This window comes from Electrophorus electricus, chromosome 5 (genome assembly GCF_041902795.1).
Source record: "Electrophorus electricus isolate QZ-2024a chromosome 5, ASM4190279v1, whole genome shotgun sequence".
Taxonomy (NCBI): domain Eukaryota; kingdom Metazoa; phylum Chordata; class Actinopteri; order Gymnotiformes; family Gymnotidae; genus Electrophorus; species Electrophorus electricus.
Genome location: NC_137501.1, coordinates 1,434,800 through 1,451,840, shown reverse-complemented (window position 1 = coordinate 1,451,840; position 17,041 = coordinate 1,434,800). Strand labels below are relative to the sequence as shown.

The window sequence follows — 17,041 nt, the reverse complement described above, 5'->3', positions numbered from 1 at the left end:
TGGATACCACCGTCTGAACTGTTTTCATAGTCCCGATATATATATATATATATATATATATATATATATATATATATATAAATAAAAGTCCCCAGAGGTCAAAAGGGCAGTGGGAGGTAGCTGACTTGTCCAATTGTCAACATCCATAATGAAATAGACTGGTCCCACAGGTGTGTGATGGGATATGGGCTTCAACCCTGGTCAATTAGACCAGATGGATGAGTTAGGATGGTGATCTGGCCCATGGGGGTGGGGGGTGCCATCAGCCCGGTGTGGTCTGATGCCACAGACGGCACGACCATGAATTATTGGTGCCGTCTCTGCTTACCCACCTCCCGCTGGCCAAAGACGGGCAGTCTCTGTGGGCCCGGGGGGCACCGGGCTGTTGAGAGTGGAGGACAGGAATCCCTGGATTCACGCTTTATCTGCTTATCACACGCAGTAGGCCTCAAATTACAGCTCACCATCAAAAAAAGAAAAAAGGTATTGCAGTGCTCTTTTTAGAGTGGCTGTGATTAAAACTATCCCTTTATTTATTTTTTTCAAAAAACATTTTATGAGATTTAGCTGACGCTTTTATCCAATGCAACTTATGACTGAGTACAACTTGAGTAATTGAGGCTTAAGGGTGGAGCTTGAACTGACAACCTTCTGAATACCAGTCCAGTACCTTCACCAGTGAGACACCACTGCCCCAGCCTTTCCATGTATGAGTTACTGCCGTGGAAGTTTCCACCAGCCTGCGCCGGTTGTCAGGGGAGTGAGAGTGCTGTGGAAGCACTGCGGGATCAGGGCTCCAGATTTCACGGACAAGCATCTGTCCTCATCAGCATTAAATCAGGGCATCGGGTGCTGTCGGCGCTTCTGCTGCAAATAGGACAACTGCATCGAGGAGCAAGCAGCTGCTCCAGGGGCCGGTCCGTCGGAGTCCGCTTTACTGGCCTTGTTTTTTGTCGCTCCGCACGTGTGTTGAGTGAGGAGGGGAACATTGTTTCTCCAGGATGTGTCCTACATTTGATATGAAGGAGTAGCAGGCAACCAGTATGTGTACACAGATAAACGATATGATGGTTAAACCAAAGGCAGTAGACCAGTACAGGAAACCAGCGCCGGGTAGTAACCCAGCACAGGACAGTAGAGACAAGTCCCGAAGGAAATTTCACTTGCAAAACATTTCACCATAAATGTCATTTTAGGTGGTGTTATGTTTTAGGTGTTTCCTGCTCATCATTTAGCAGAATAAAAGAAGATAACAAAGTGTATCTGTTCTGCTCCACCTGGGCCCTGGTCATCGTTATACCCTCAGGGTGGCTTGTTTGTTAGTTTTTCCTGTATTTTATTTTACACATTTAAGACGTTTTATGACTGAACACAACTTGAGTAATTGAGGGTTAAGGGTCTTGCTTAGGGGCCCAACAGTGGCAACGGTGGGACTTGAACTGGCAACCTTCTGATTACAAGTCCACTATCTTCACCACTGAGACACCACCACCCTTTTTTCAAGATTTTAATGCAACATAAAAAATAAAAATACATTTAAAATAAAAAAGGGGGCATACTGGCTGTTGAATAATAAATATTCCAGGTGTGGGTTGTTTTGTTTTTTTTAAAGATAAATTACAGTGACTGCAGGGTGAGGCAAGGCCCAGCGACAGTGGCTGGTTCCCTCTCAACTTCCAGAAGGATCTCTGGGATTCATGTTCACTACGGTGGAATTGTTTCATTTGTACAATACTAACCCCTCATCTAATCCAGTGTGGGATGTTGGGGTGGGGGGGGGGTGTCTCCATGTGACCATATCAGTGCTCCAGGCCTCCTATTGGAGGAGAGTTCTCCTGACCTTTCTTCACGAGCATAGCTCCACTGGCGGAGATGGAACCAAAGGAAACCATGTGTGTGTGCGCGTGCGCATGTTAGACTAGCCCCCACACACTTCAGGTATCCCTGGAAACATGCTGCTCACTATCTCCTGGAGCGGTGTTTGTGTTTGAGGGAATCTGGGTCTTCATGCTGATAGTCCAGTGTGTGTGAGTGAGGCGTTGCAGAGTGTGTGTGGATGGACCCCTGGCTCGCTGTGGTGGGGTGTGTGTGTGTACACGTCCTCCCACACACCCACGCTCTTGGCAGTGAGGACTTCACCGCTGAAAGAGGAAGCCACGTGTGTGAGACACTGCTTATCAACGGTCTTCAGTCTCAGCTCTGCACGGCCAAAGCACTGAACGGTTTTAGTGTCCCCCCCTCAAACCTGTTTCAGTATGTGAAGAGCATTAAAACACAACAGTCAGGCATTGAGGGACAGAGACTGAGGAACACGGCCGTGGGCGAGAGTTGCTAATCAGATTGTTTTGTGGTTTGTCTCATTTTGGTTGACATTAGACTCAGAGGTAATGGAAGCTGATCCTGGATCGGTTTAAAAGACAACATTCAATGTAGGGCACATACCCTAATAACACTGTCAATAGTGTGATGAATTGTTATCCATTTTTTAAATGATTTTGTTTTGAAACTTTGAACCCTTCTAATGTCAGTGTTAATATTCATTGCTATAGTCTGAGCTTTGTAAATAACAAAAATACTAGAAAGATTAAAAAACAAAACTATAGAACACACACAAATAAAACCCAGAACTGTAAATGTTACAATATAGTTACTGTATAATTCATGCTCTGACCCGAATTGAACTGAAACAGTAAAAATGAATTCTGCACAACACAGAAGCCCGAGTCTGAGTAAAATGCACACACCCACCCCCACTTGTTTGGTCTCAACAGGCCCCCAACACTATAAACTAAATTTACACTTGAAAATAACACAAAGAACTGATGTAAAAAGAAAAAAGGAAACAAACAAACAAAAACAAATCTCACTGTTCCAAGGTGTAGCTGACTGACAACCAGGTAAAAGATGACCACGCGAATATAAGAACATGCAAATCTCAATCTCTCTGCCTTAGCAAGCAGACACTAAATGCACATACAGAGCCTGGGACACATCTACACACAGACTCCATTAAAAAAAAGTGCTGAAATGCATCACTTTCCTAATAATAACAACATGTTGGTTGGCTGTAGCATTGACCCCACTGTTCTCTCTCTCACACACACACACACACACACACACACACACACACACACACACATACACACAAGCTCACAGAGAGTCAAGAGTGCCCCGTCAGTCAAGGCAAGGCCTTCTTGTGTGAGGGAGAGCACGCTCCCAGTCTCACCCACACACACACACACTCTCCCTGAAGGCCTCTCAGTATGATGGTGTGTATGAACACTCTCCACTAAGCTACCTGCACATTATTGGCTCCCATTCACGTCCCCTGCACCCATAATCCTCCTTTATGCAACACAGTCGTCTTTTGGCAAATGTTTACACAAGTCAGATATTTGTACCTTTTCGCAGGGCTTTGGTCCCATAAGCCAGTGTGTGTAACCAGCACAGACCTGATCCCCCCACACACAGACACACACACACACACACACACACACACACACACACACACCCTTCAAGACCATAGGGGCCTTCCATCTCAAAATCTCGGCACTCTCCGCACTGAGGACTCCTGTCAGCCCACAATGGTTCGGATTAAAGGTGCGAAACGTGTCCTGAACACACCCTGACACGTTGACGTGCTCTTCTCAGTGTGTTTCCAGGCGGATTTAACCACATTTGTTCCATTTTGAAGGCAGACGTAATGTTAAAAGCTCCGAGCTCAGATAAAGCGGGAGAAAGGTGGGAGGTGGGTTTGGAATGGGGGACACGGTTTGTTAGCGACCCGGCCCTGAGTAAACAAACAGGCAGGATTGTGGGAATCTGGCCAATTGGTGTGTGGGTTTGACTGGCAGGGTAGCAGCATGGAACAGCCTGTCAGGAGACAGTGAGAGGTCAAAGAGGGAGAGAAGCTGACCACACACACACACGTTGGAACACCAGCACATAGCCTCTTTTCCAAACACACACTCTTGCACTCATTCTCTCTTACATGGACTGCGACAATAATTCCTTCTCTCTGGCAGAAACACAAACACGCAGACTCACTCAGCTCGCTTTCTCTTTCTCCCACACACACACACACACACACACACACACTTCTCCACCTTTGACCCCACACACACAGACAGAACGACCTCCTCAAAGAGATGAGCTTACAGAGTAGCACTATCAGGATAAGGAGGAAAAAAAAACAAGAAGTCATTACACTCTCATGATTTATTACCTCACACAACATATGCAATTCAAATGCTTTATATCAAATTAGCCTTCACTATGTACACAGTAAACAGTTGGGCACTAGACGACATCAGACCTACACTTTCCAATAAGGCTTTTAGCGCAAGTCATCATTAACTGGCCCCTGGAAAGTTGAACCTGACCCTTCAGAGTGTGTAGATGGGGTGTGTGTGTGTGTGTGTGTGTGTGTGTGTGTGTGTGTGTGTTTACAAGATGAAGCTACAGTCTGAGGGACCCTGGAGGTTACATGTACATGTCTGTCATACGTCAACGTTTAAAAACAACGATGACTCTCTTTGTTGAGCCTGAGTCACACTGAGCTACAAGTTAAAAACCTCCAGGACTCCATTTCCCAGGAAACATCTCTTCCACCAAAACTCCACTTAGCAGAGGGGCGTATTCACTTACTCTGACAACATGATGCTGGATACACTCTTTTGACAACCCCCGTCTCTCTCTGTGCGTGTGTGTGTTTGTGAAAGAATGAGTCAAGCTGTTGGTGGCGGTGTACTGGGGTCAGGGTTTTTCAGTCATCCCTGAAACAGGAACACAGGACCTCGCTCTCTCTCCTGCTCTCTCTAGGTAAAAATAAACCTGGTAGCCCAGGCTTCTCTACATCTCCGTGACAACTTGTCACTTCACTTTGGACCTCATTAATCAGAGTGGCTAGGCAGATCAAATCCAGGGGGAAAAAAAAAAAAACAACTCCGATGGCTCAGAGTGTCCAGAGCTTCATGAACACAGGACCAGTGTGAATGGGCCACCCCTCCCCCGACAGACTCGTTAACAGAGTCCAAACCGGCTGTGGAAAGACGCTCAGACCACAATGAGGAGCAGTTACCAAGACATCCTCCACCACTGAGGAGCCAATTATGACATCACTGGTTATATGTGAAGCACCCATTACGACATCACTGCTTCGAACCGAAGGCTCCACATTGTGTCATCACAGCGTGGGTGGATTTTTTGAAGTAAGACCTCAGTGAAACTGCCGTACCTGTGGAGACAAGAGGTGACCCAGCCAGCCAACCAGACCAGAGATGAGCTTTATCTTCTGGAAAGAACATCAGCTCCAACACCTACAATGCCAGCCATCAATAAAACCTTCAATTCTGCATTTTATCTTCACAATTCATGACTAAACTGCTCACGGTCGTCCCACAGCTTCTCAGCTAGTCCAACCTCAGTGTAGACAGGAGGAGAAAGGGAGACTCATACTGCCACCTTCAGGTAGAGGTAGTTAATAACACAAACTCTGATCAGGTTGCTGGAGTCTGTATGGCTATTAGCCCAAAGACAGAGAGAAACAGAATGAGTGTGCGCGTGTGTGTTTTCTCTCCACATTCTCTCAGTGCTCCGGGGGAAATGGCTGTAACCCAGGTCCAAACAAGCGCCCTCTCAGCCTAGGACTGGCCTTCGTATTTGACTGACAGGCTCCTCGCCGAGTGTTTGTCTGCATCCCTGGGAAACAGGGTGGTGTCACCGTGGCGACAGGCCTATCCCATCCATCAGTGTCAGCGGTGGCGCATGAGTAATGGGCAGGAAGTACAGCGGGAGAAACAACAATATTCACAGAAAACGCTTCGGAAACCTTTCGGAATCTGTCCCTGCAGAGCGGAATGGGGCCCTAGTCCTGACTCAGAGGCCTGTTTAGTGGTAGCGCCGCCCTGCCAGCTGCCGCTGTGGCTGCAGCCCACGCCAGTGAACGCCCCTTAAATCGCAGCTACATGCCGCCACCTGAGAGCAGGAGCCCAGTAACGACGTAACGCGAGCACCAGAGCCAAGCGAGAGGTCACTGCAGTGACAGGTTGCGTGCGGGACGGAGAGAGTGCAGAGGTCGTCTACCCCCACGAGGACAATACAGGTGAGATCCTAACACAGAATGTGTCACGAAGGTCCGACGACGACATCACTTCCTCCATCTGAAGGGTCTGTCTGCTCAGGGTAGTGGAAGGGAGGGGCGGGGCTTAACCTCAGCAACCAGTTACCGTGGCATCTAGACCGGAACGCTTAGTAATGTGGATTTTGGTCAGCTCCTCTGCACACGTTGGGTGGATGCCCACGGTGTCTCGTAGCTGGGCGTAGGTCAAACCACACCTGCCAAAACACATGCCTGCTGTCAGGAGAGGGGGGCATCTCGACTAACTCAGGAGTTAAATGTTATTGTTGTTTGATGGTCAAAATAATTTTAGATAAAAACATTTCTGCAAAAAGCTGCTGGTTTTTCTTCAGCTCACTAAACACACTTCACTAGTCATGTGGGTTTTAGTGACGTGTGTCAAACACATCAGCTTTCTTTCTGGATTGGGTTTTACTTCAATGTGTTAAGTTATGATCTCATATTTTAACACATATTAGGAGTAGGAGTGTCGTTCTGACTTGAGTGAGGAGTAGGAAAAGAAATTCCGGAGCGGAGTGAATCCAGATTGCGTTGAGTGAAGAGCGGAATTTCTGTACTCCGTCTTCATCCTCTGATCACTGTCACAATGGCACCAACACTTACAAAATAACATACCAGCTAACACCACACTGACAGTGCCTTAGTATACACCGTTACTCAGCAATACAGTAACGCTAACAGTGACAGGGTGACGTGTAGCGTTACCACACTCACCTAACGCTGACAGCGAAGCCCTGAATCACTTCACCTGCACTGGGCCCAGTGAAATGCAGCCCCAGCACACGCTGCACACCTGCACGATCACACACCACCTGGGAGAAGATGGGGTGGGGGAGAGAGGGGGGAACCTGTCAGGTCCAGATATATACAGCAGTTTTCTTCTCGCCCAGTGACTGGGTGCTCTGTGCTCACCTTGACGTAGCAGTGACTAGCATCCCTCTCCGCAATGGTGAACTCCAGTGGTTTGTAAAAGGCGTGATACACCTGTCCACACGGGACGCAACACACACATGCTTATGAAATAAACACCCATTACAGTACACCCCCCCCTGCCATACACACACACCAGCGGGATGTTTTCAGACCCCAGCAGCTCTTAGATCCATGAAGTGGGGACTCATCCCCAACAGTCTTCAGAAGAGAGTCCTGCCTGCTGTGGGGAGTCCTGCTCCCTCTCTGGGTTTTTTTCTCTCCTCTTAAATGATTTTTTCCTCCACTTACATCTCAGATAAGGGAGTGAGAATGAAACGCGCGTTTCATCAGAGTCGTCACACACTTAACCAGGAGCGTGCAGACACAGGCAGCCCTGGTCGCACAGCTGCAGGATCCAATGAGAGGCGGCGGTTTTGATTGCCGCCCGTCTGTCAACGGCTTCTGCGCGTGTCAGTCAGAGTTTCTATTTCCCTGTCCGTCAAAGCCTGGGGAAACACACCTCTCCGAGATGTGCAGGTGTGTGAGGGAATGGGTGTGTGTAAACAAGTACATGCGTGTGGGTCACACATGTATGCGTGCTCACACACAGACAGAGTTGTATATACACACACACACCTCTATATTGTCTTTGCCATATCTGCTCTCTGCTGACTCTTCTGACAGACCTACACAGCCATATTCCAATGGAGTAAACACTGTAGTAGGAACCTAGAATACACACACACACACACACACACACACACACACAGTAAGAGTGACAGAGTAACAAAAGAGTTGTGAGTGCTGGAAGCAGCGAGTGTGTGTGTGTGTGTGGTTAACTCACACTGTGGTAGTCCATGAGCTGATTGGACTGTCCTGCTAGCCTGCGGGCCAGGAGTTTACCCGCCTTAACGGCTGTGGGTGTGAGCTCAGGACGACCCTGGAGAAGAGACAGACAACTACTGACTGGAGACCACACACACACCCTTCGAGATCTATTCAAATGTATTTGTGTCACACTGTCACTAATCATCTTTACAGATAGCTCCACCCACAAGTGAGCAAGCCAAGACCTCAGAGGAAAGTCCAGGAGGAACCGGGTGGTACTGGGAGAACATCCAGCACACCTCCACTATAATGTGTGTGTGTGTGTGTGAGAGAAAGAAACAGTCCCAGAACAGCTGCTGGGATTGACTGGCAGAGCAGAGCTGACATCAGAGCAATGACCTCTCAAGTGTGTGTGTGTGTGTATAGAAGACAGATCATAATTAGCTCCACAGTAGAAACTGGTCCTCCCTACCTCCGCAACGTCGCCGATGGCGTACACATTGGACACGGTGGTGCGCTCATCTGTTGCCACGACGATCTTGCCCGTGTCCGGGTGTAGCTGCACGCCGACCTGTGGCAGGTTCAAGCCTGTCGTCTCTGGAACTCGACCTGCAGTCAAAGCAGCACTGAATTAGAAGGAAATGAGGAGTGCAGGCCCCGCCCCCAAACACCAGCTGAGCCAAACACAACACTGGCACCACTCACTGGAGGGGACAGGAACTGGGATCCAGAACTGGGACCCAAAGGGCAGTTGTGGAGATCTACAGGCCTGCAGAGTTGTGATCCAGCACACCTGACTCTACTGCTCAGACGGTGTTCACACCCTCCGACGCTTACTGGTTTTGAGTAAGTAGTTTTGAGTGTCATGACACCGCCTGCCAACATTACAATGAAGAATCGTTGTGTTTGGTGGAGAATGTTGGAGTTTGTTAAAGAGTGTTGGTGTGGGAGAGTGTCGGGGTGTGGGAGAATGTTGGTGATTGGTGGAGAATGTTGAATCAGTGTTTAGCCGCCAGCTGAAAATTCCAGCAGAAACTTGTGTTGTGTGTCTTATCCAACAATTTTAAAAAAAGAAAGAAAAAAATAAAATAAAAAGGTGCGTTTGTGGGCCTCTCTGAGCAATGAGGAGTCAAGGATGTGTATCCCATCAGCCACCTGGGGCCTGTGGTGTCATATATGTCGCTTCCTGTCAGAAGGCTGAGAGATAGCCGTCAACACTCACCCATCTTATCCACAGCCACCTCCTCTCCCCACCTCCCTCTCTCCTTCAGTGGGTATCACAATAAACAGTGGAGAAACAGCAGAGCCCTGGGGCATCATACTGATATCAGCCAAAAAGCACAACAAAGCTCAGAAACCCCTCTTCCTGTCTGAAGCCCAGAACAGCTCAGCTCCAGCCGTCAACCCGCCCACCCCCAACAAGCCAGGAATGTTCTGACCCACTTTAATTTGCCCCCAATCTGAGTGTATAGAGTCTGATTTGATATTTGTGTTCTTACAGATAACACACACTTTTACAAACCTGGTGCACATTCAACTAAAGAAACCCAGTTAACTTAAAGCAAGAAAAATCTTTCTTCAGCTCAAATAACTGATACAGATACAGTATAAAATTGTAGTGAATCACAGTTTCCAGAGGAACAGAAACCATCTAGAAGATTCCAGAGAGTAGATGAAGGAGGTTTTGGACACAGGTCCACAGCACTGCAGAGCTGATAATGGACCTCTGTCTGAAGTGTGTGTGAGAGAGAATCCTTTTTCCTCAGTCAGGCTTTCTACCATGGGAATACACACACACACACACACACACACACACACACACACACACACACACACACACACACACACACACACACACACACACACACACACACACACACACACACACACACACACACACACACACACACGCCTCTGTGTACTTCCAGAGAAAGACAGCCTTTGTTCCACAGCTCAACAGCAAGAAAAACTCCAAAGACCGATCACAGGACCATCCTAGACTACAGTCATGCAAGGACACCCTCAGAACAGCAGAGAGGACACACACACAGTTTTCAGTCGCTTGCGTACCGATCGGATCCCCCCCACACCTTCCACACCCCCTGACCAGTGATGATACAACACATCTGTACACATCTGTACACTTTAGAACATCTGTAATCCTGAACCTGTTGGGGAGCTTCTGAACTACCTGCGCTGGGAAAGTCAAGGTCATTGAGCACTCCAGCCTTCAGGTCTGGAAATGTAACCGGACCGTGGAAGGCAGGACGACTCGTCCCCTCCACATCACACCTGCACCAGGGGCGGGAGGGCAGTCCCAGCTGGGACAGGAGAAACCCTGACCCTTTCTGACCTCCATCAGGCACCTGTGAAAGGGCACAGTCCAGAGGAAGGCACCCTGCCTGGTCGGGTCGGAGGCATTGGAGGGAGGGAGTTTACAAGGCACTGCACGGTTCAAAGATTAATGGGAAGTGGGGTTTTTTACATTTAAAGGGAGAGGGAGGACCGGCTGCCACCTCTCTATTCTGCTGCATCACCATCCTCTTCCTCGCCGGCGCCGAGGGAAACATCGCTCAGCTCCTCCCACTGTGACGGAGGGCGGCAGGACGAACGGGAAGAGTGACCGTGAGGACACGCAATGGGGGACACGGAGAAAGACAAACGTTACTCCAGCTCTGGGAGGGTTTTCCGGAGAGGAGCGGGGCATCGGGCATCGTCAGGAAAGCCCGGAGAGAGAGAACAAAGACGGGAACGAGCGGAGCGCCTTCACCCGGCTGCATCCTGTCCCACACGGCACGGGATTCACACGTCCCCTGGTGACCACAACTCACACTTTATTACCGTGTTTACACACGTGATGGCCTTCAGTCCGATGACCCAGCAGGATGACACAGCAGTTGTGTGTGTGCGCGTGCATGCAAGAGAATAATGGAAAAGACTGAAAGATTCCACATGAGGATATGTGTGTGTGTGTGTGTGTGTGTGTGTGTGTGTGTGTGTGTATATGAGAGAGAGAGTGTGTGGGTGTGCGCGTGTGTATCTCAGAGAGAGAGAGAGAGAGAGAGAGAGTGTGTGAGTGGGTGTGGGTATGAGAGAGAGAGAGTGTGAGTGGGTGTGGGTGAGGGTGTGTGTGGGTGTGCGCGCGTTTGCATGCATGCAACAGAACATGGCAATGAGGGCGTGCATGTGAGTGTACTAGTTCACGAGTCTCTAAAGCTGAAGGTTGAACCCCAAACACGGTGATCACCTCAACACGTCCATCTACATCAACACACGATGCAGTCTGAAGCCTGAACAAAACTGCAGATGAAGAGAGAGATTCTTTCAGCGTTACCATAACAACCAAACACTGACACCTGCACCAAGTCAGAGTCCTTGCACAGCAGTTAGTTGGCAAGGAAACCTTCAGATTCCAGCTCGGATCAGCGCGGTTGGCGTGTATTAAAACACGGAGGCATCAGCCGAGCAGGCGGGTCCACGTCTATGCCGTGTGAATTTATCCAGACTGCTGGAGAAGCCCGTGTTGCACCACGTGAGCAGAACACGCCACGATCATCTCGCACCTCTGCGAGCCGCTGAATCACGTTCACACGTTAGAAGGTCTGCTGCAGGTAAACCATGAAGAGTTTACATGTCCAACATCCCTGCCCGACATGGGTTATTTAAACCTGACCTTCTCCCCAAGACTGAAACTTCATTCTGTTTAGCACAACTGGTCTACTCTGTTCCGAATGAGCTTGCGTGAAGGTTTCCCGTTGTGACTGAACTATAAATCTAAATAAAGGCTAAAAGCAAATGTATTCCTTTACAGGAATTCCAGTATTCCTTTCGTGACCTCTCTCTGACCCCGACCCTTCCCATGGTCAGTCAGGTTGTTTCGGCTCACCTATGGCCCACAGGACAGAGCTGAACGTGTCCTCCCGCTCCACTCGCTCCAGGTCGCTCCGCACTTCCGTCCACTTCACCTGCAGCAGTCCAGACGGAAGCTTCTCTACTGATGTGGGAACGCAGCCCCAGTGGAACCGGGTCCCACGCGCCTCCATGTGCCCCGTCACCAGCTGGGCCATTTGCTGCAGGAAACGCAAGCAGCCAATCAGAGCGAACGGAATGTCCCATACGCGAGACATTTAACAAGGGACACAGGACATCACAGCCCTTACAAGACAGGCCTGTATAAAGATCACTCCTGGTGCACCTGCAAGAGTGACCAGGTATGACCTCAAACATCCTGTGTACACACAGCACCCTGGCGAGTGTAGCCATAGTAACGGCAGGGTTAAGACCAAGGAGGTCTCATCTCTGGGTGGGGGTGCATTCACACAGACTGGAAGACACCGACCCACCCACCTCGGGGAAACTAGTCAGGGTTTTTTAAGATAGACATCTCATTGGTACTGTATTTGTGATTTTTTTTTTTAAACATTTGTAAGCTCTTCAACAAAAGATTTCACACACAAAATCTTAGAGTATTGGATTCTGTATAAATGTTCCACTGTCCAGAAATGTGCAGGAGCAGATCTGACTTAAAACAGCAGAGAAACCACACAAGTTTTCAGTTTGAGGTGCAATACCTGATCAAACCCACGGAGGGCAACACTGCGCACCATCACAGAGGCGTCCAGGCCAATGCCTGCGAGGAGACCAGCACACTCCAATCCCACATCTTCAGCACATGCTCAGGAACACACAAGCTAATGTCTCTCTCACACACACACACTCGCTCCACAATCCTCCATCCTGCTTAAATTCTGCCCATGCGACTTGACCAGTGCAAATGTCACTTTGTTAAATATTCCGAACATAACTTCAGTCCAAGCATGTATGAACATCTGCCAGTACTGCTTTCCTCCGACACTAATCAGACTGGAGCTTAAAGTACTGAAGGATACAGCTGGCTCCAACAACTAGCCTGAGAGAGAGAGAGAGAGAGAGAGAGAGAGGCAAAGTGATAGAGAGAGACAGAGAGAGAGAGAGAGGGAGGGAGAGAGAGAGAGAGAGAGAGAGAGAGAGAGAGAGAGAGAGAGAGAGAGAGAGAGAGAGAGAGAGAGAGAGAGAGAGAGAGAGAGAGTTAGCAACACAAAGAGTTTACTGAATCAAATGTTTGTCTTCTTACTAAACCAGCTCAATCTTTAAGGAAAATTTCACAAATCTCATCACAAATGATGTAAATAACATTTAAAAGACTGTCGACTGTCTACTCACAGGATTAGATTAAAAAAAACAAAACAAAACATGGGTAACACAGAGAATAGATGAGAAGATGGTGTGTGTGTGTGTGTGTTGGAAGAGTTGGAGAAAAATAAAAGGGTATTATTATACCAAAGCACAAACACCCCACTGCCAAAACACACATCACTCTTTTCATCTGTCCCTTCCCCCTCTCCATTTCCTCCATTATCCCTCCTCCTCTCCCGTGTGTGCCAGTCTCCATGACGACCTTGTCCGTCACTCAGCGACGGGCCCGCCGGTGTCTCCATGCAGGTGAGCGTCTGTCAGCTCCACCCTCCAGCGCTACACCAGACATCTCCACCCAGTGCAGCCACAGCAGCTTGGGGAGCAGCACGCTCAGCGCCAGCGTGCGTGCGTATGTGCGTGTAAAAAACACACGAAGCTGGTTTTTACTTAATAAACGTGTGACTGCATCTGCAAACACGTGGGTGTCACACGCAGACATGCACACAGACATGAGCTAACACTTTAGTGTAACAGGAATGTGTGGGTGTCACACGTATCAACGGACAGATGAAGAAAGTCTCGCTCTCAGGTGGATTTTTGCCCACAGTCGGTTCCGTTTCTCTCCCAGACTTCATTATTCCTTTCATATTTTGAAGGCTGTCAGGCTGAAGGTAGGTGTGTGTGTGTGTGTGTGTGTGTGTGTGTGTCCAACCCTGCTAGCAGATCCTCACACTGCGTACTGTTGTGTTCCGGTCCAGGTGGAGTATCGCTTGGGTCTCATGACCAGTGACACTACTGGACAGCCAATCAGTGATGACCTGACACACTCTGCCAACATGTAGTTGAGATTTTGGTGGAGTGCACGTCGGTGCGTATGATTTCAGACGTGTGCATGACTGTGCGGGCCTACACTTACCCATGACACCCTTCTCTGCGTATTTATACAGACCAGAACACATTTGCATTTAGAACAGAAAGGGCAGGACAGGACATGATGGAATAGGCCAGACTAGAACCAGTGTGTCTCTCACCAGCTCTGACTAGAACGGAACAGATCAGAAGAGCAGAGATGGACTACAACATGGCGAAACACGAGGAGGACGGAGCCAGGTAACCAGGTAACCAGATAAGCAGACGGCTCACGCACGTTTTACCGGGAGACTCTTTGAGCCAGAAGAGGTCATCGCTGGTGATGCCAAACTCCCGTGCTCCAGGGACCTGCCGCAGAAAAGCTAACGTGAGCTGGCGGAGCCTTATCTGACCGTCAGTGAACACCGGATAATGAGTTCTAGCCCCGGTTACCCTGGCCTGGCCTCACACACGGGGGAGGACAAGCAGGAAGAAAAGGGAAAAAAATCTGTCTATCACAGGCATTTATCAGGCTGTGGCTACTGAACACTGAACAGAAGTAATTAAACACACAGACATCCTCAAACAGGGGCAGCTAAAATTATCAGCAACTGTCCTCCGAGTGTCTGCTAAGAGCAAGGTCAGGCCACATACACACACATTCCTGGGTACAGTATCTCACATGCGTGGGGTATCTGGGTCGTCCACCAGTGGCTATTACGATGTTCCTGGCTGTCAGAGTCATCTGGGAACAAAACAAACAAGGCAAATACCTCAGCTCTCCCACTCACACACACACGCACACACACCCTGTCCTCCCTTCAGCCTTCGCACAGGCCAGGGTCAGGGAGGGAGAGAGAAGGACAGGCATTATCTCCACAGACTCTTCGCTGTTACCTCCGTTCCTTTGGCATCCAGGCCTCTGACGGTGTGTCTGTCGAGCAGACTGCCTCTCGTGTTGAAGTACTTCACCTTCCTACTCAAACAAGGACACGTGGAGATGAGCTACTGAGCAGGAGTGTGTGTACGGGTGTTCAGTGTCTGAGTGTGTGTCTCACCTGTCCTGTAGCTGAACCCTGTGTCCCCAGTTCAGGGACTTCACGTAGTTCTGCACAGCTTGTGCTAGAGTGGACCTAGAGCAGAGACACACACGCACATACACGCCTCATGCTTTACTGTTTCACAGCTCCACAGCATCAGTAAAATCACACACTAAAGCAAATACATCTACTACACTACAGAGTCGTCAACACTGCAGTGGTGTCTCAGTGGTTAAGGTATTTGTCTAGTAATCAGAAGGTTGCCAGTTCAAGTCCCACCACTGCCAAGTTGCCACTGTTGGACCCCTGAACAAGACCCTTAACCCTCAATTACTCAAGTTGTACTCAGTCATAATTGTAAGTCGCTTTGGATAAAAGCGTCAGCTAAATGCTGTAAATAAGGACAAGTCCTTTTAGTACCACCAGATGGTGCTAATGAGAAATAGTTTACTGAAAAAACAAAGAAATACAAACCCCATTGCACCAGTCATGAGTCTGGTAACACTGACTAAGGTTCAAACTTTACAACATCACTGAACTTCTATCTATTCATCAGTTGATTGATTAGAATTGGCTCACAACTCTCTATAAGCCAAATTCTATTGATGATTAGAGACGTCATGTCACTGCACTGTGGTACATGACAGCAGAAATGTGCCTGCGCTGACTCCATTCTAAGCCACACCCACCAGTCATGTGACACTGGTCCAGGGATGCTCCAGCCAAACTTCCCAGCATCGTCCATGGCAACACCCAGCAGTGCAGCCTGGTGCATGAGCTTCTTGGGAATGCAGCCGACGTTCACGCAAGTACCGCCGAGACCCCACGCCGTGCCTGGAGGGTGAAGAGGGAAACGCTTGCAGAAACACACACCCGCTTTCATGAACATGTTTAAAGATCCAGCCTGAGCACGTGCATCATGTAATCAGAAGTTAACGGCAGAGGCCACGTGGGAGACACTGCACCTCTCGCTGAAGGTTGGACATGGTCCAAAACGGCCACTTTTTGTCCCAACTGGGCTGCTGTAAGACAAGGACATTTTCTGGTAAACAGTTTGCAGATTAACAGGTAAAACTAAATATATATATATATATATATATATATAAATAAAACCTGGCTTCTCCTACTACTAATTCAGAAGCACTTTGCTTGCAAAGCTGATGAAGGACCCCTGTCTGAAACGCCCTGTTTGTCTGGAAATTGTGTACTTCACTACAATTTTCTATAGATAAAGCAAGACAGTGAAGGTCCTACAACCTCGGCTCATGGGGTTAAACGTGAGGTAGTGACGTCTTACCTTCTCTGGAACACGCCAAGCCTCCAGAACCGCCGCCAATAACCACGAGATCGTAGTGGTGCGTCCCTGCAGCAGAGGAAGGAGTCACTGCAGCGCTCGCGCCGCCTGTTAGTTAACCAGCGTGCACGCGCCTCCGCCTGCTGCCACGCAGACCGCAGAGCCATAACGGCGGGGTTTGGTGTTCATCCCCTCAAATACACGCGACGGACTTACCTGCGAAAGTCCTCCCGGGTGCGCGAGCGCCGAGGAAGCGCACCTGCTGCCAGCGCGCACAGCCTCTGCGGAAGGCAGCCATGTCGGCAGTCTGAAGGACCCCTGTCAAGCTTAAAAGGTGTCCTACGAGATGCCTGCTCAAGTTCCTTTCCTTTGTAGGACAATGAACGCAGAAGTGTCATAATAATTATGATTAGAATGATTATTAATAATTATTAATAATAATAAATTATTAATAATAATTATGATTATAATTACAGAAGTCTGTAATAAAAGATGAACTTTGCACTTTGTATATCCGAATTTTCTATAACATTATTATAAAGTCTCCCAGGCCATTGCGTTTATTTTGTGTATATTGCATGAAGTAATTGAGATATGTATATGTTTTTATACCTCGATTGCAATTTTTTTTCCTGTTTGCGCGCATGCAAATCACTTTTGCGTTTGGTTTTTTTCACAATCCTGCGTATGTCTGGTTGCCGTGCGCCCCCTAGCGTCCAAACTCACTTAAAGCAGTGGGCGGGTTCACGGAGGCGCTGTGTGGATTGACGGTCCAGGTGGCCAATCACCATCGGGACGGCAGTC

At 48.7% G+C, this 17,041-nt stretch overlaps 1 protein-coding gene across 2 annotated transcripts; it reads right to left on the bottom strand.

Moving 5' to 3' along the window:
• Positions 1-4,203: 4,203 nt before the first annotated feature.
• Positions 4,204-16,604, bottom strand: txnrd2.2 (thioredoxin reductase 2, tandem duplicate 2). 2 transcript variants are annotated; one of them, XM_035529747.2, is made up of 17 exons: positions 16,454-16,604; positions 16,241-16,306; positions 15,909-15,965; positions 15,633-15,777; positions 14,962-15,036; positions 14,801-14,879; positions 14,586-14,648; positions 14,202-14,272; positions 12,769-12,788; positions 12,451-12,542; positions 11,766-11,949; positions 8,352-8,488; positions 7,896-7,991; positions 7,688-7,780; positions 7,052-7,123; positions 6,854-6,951; positions 4,204-6,336 (listed from the first exon to the last, which is right to left on the bottom strand). In XM_035529747.2, exons 1-17 carry the CDS (start codon positions 16,533-16,535, stop codon positions 6,213-6,215), a joined length of 1,554 nt encoding a protein of 517 aa, XP_035385640.1. In that variant the 5' UTR covers positions 16,536-16,604; the 3' UTR covers positions 4,204-6,212. The 2 variants fall into 2 exon arrangements, with proteins under 2 accessions (XP_035385640.1, XP_081571043.1); XM_081714917.1 differs by having other exon boundaries at positions 6,247-6,717.
• Between the last annotated feature and the right edge of the window lie 437 nt (positions 16,605-17,041).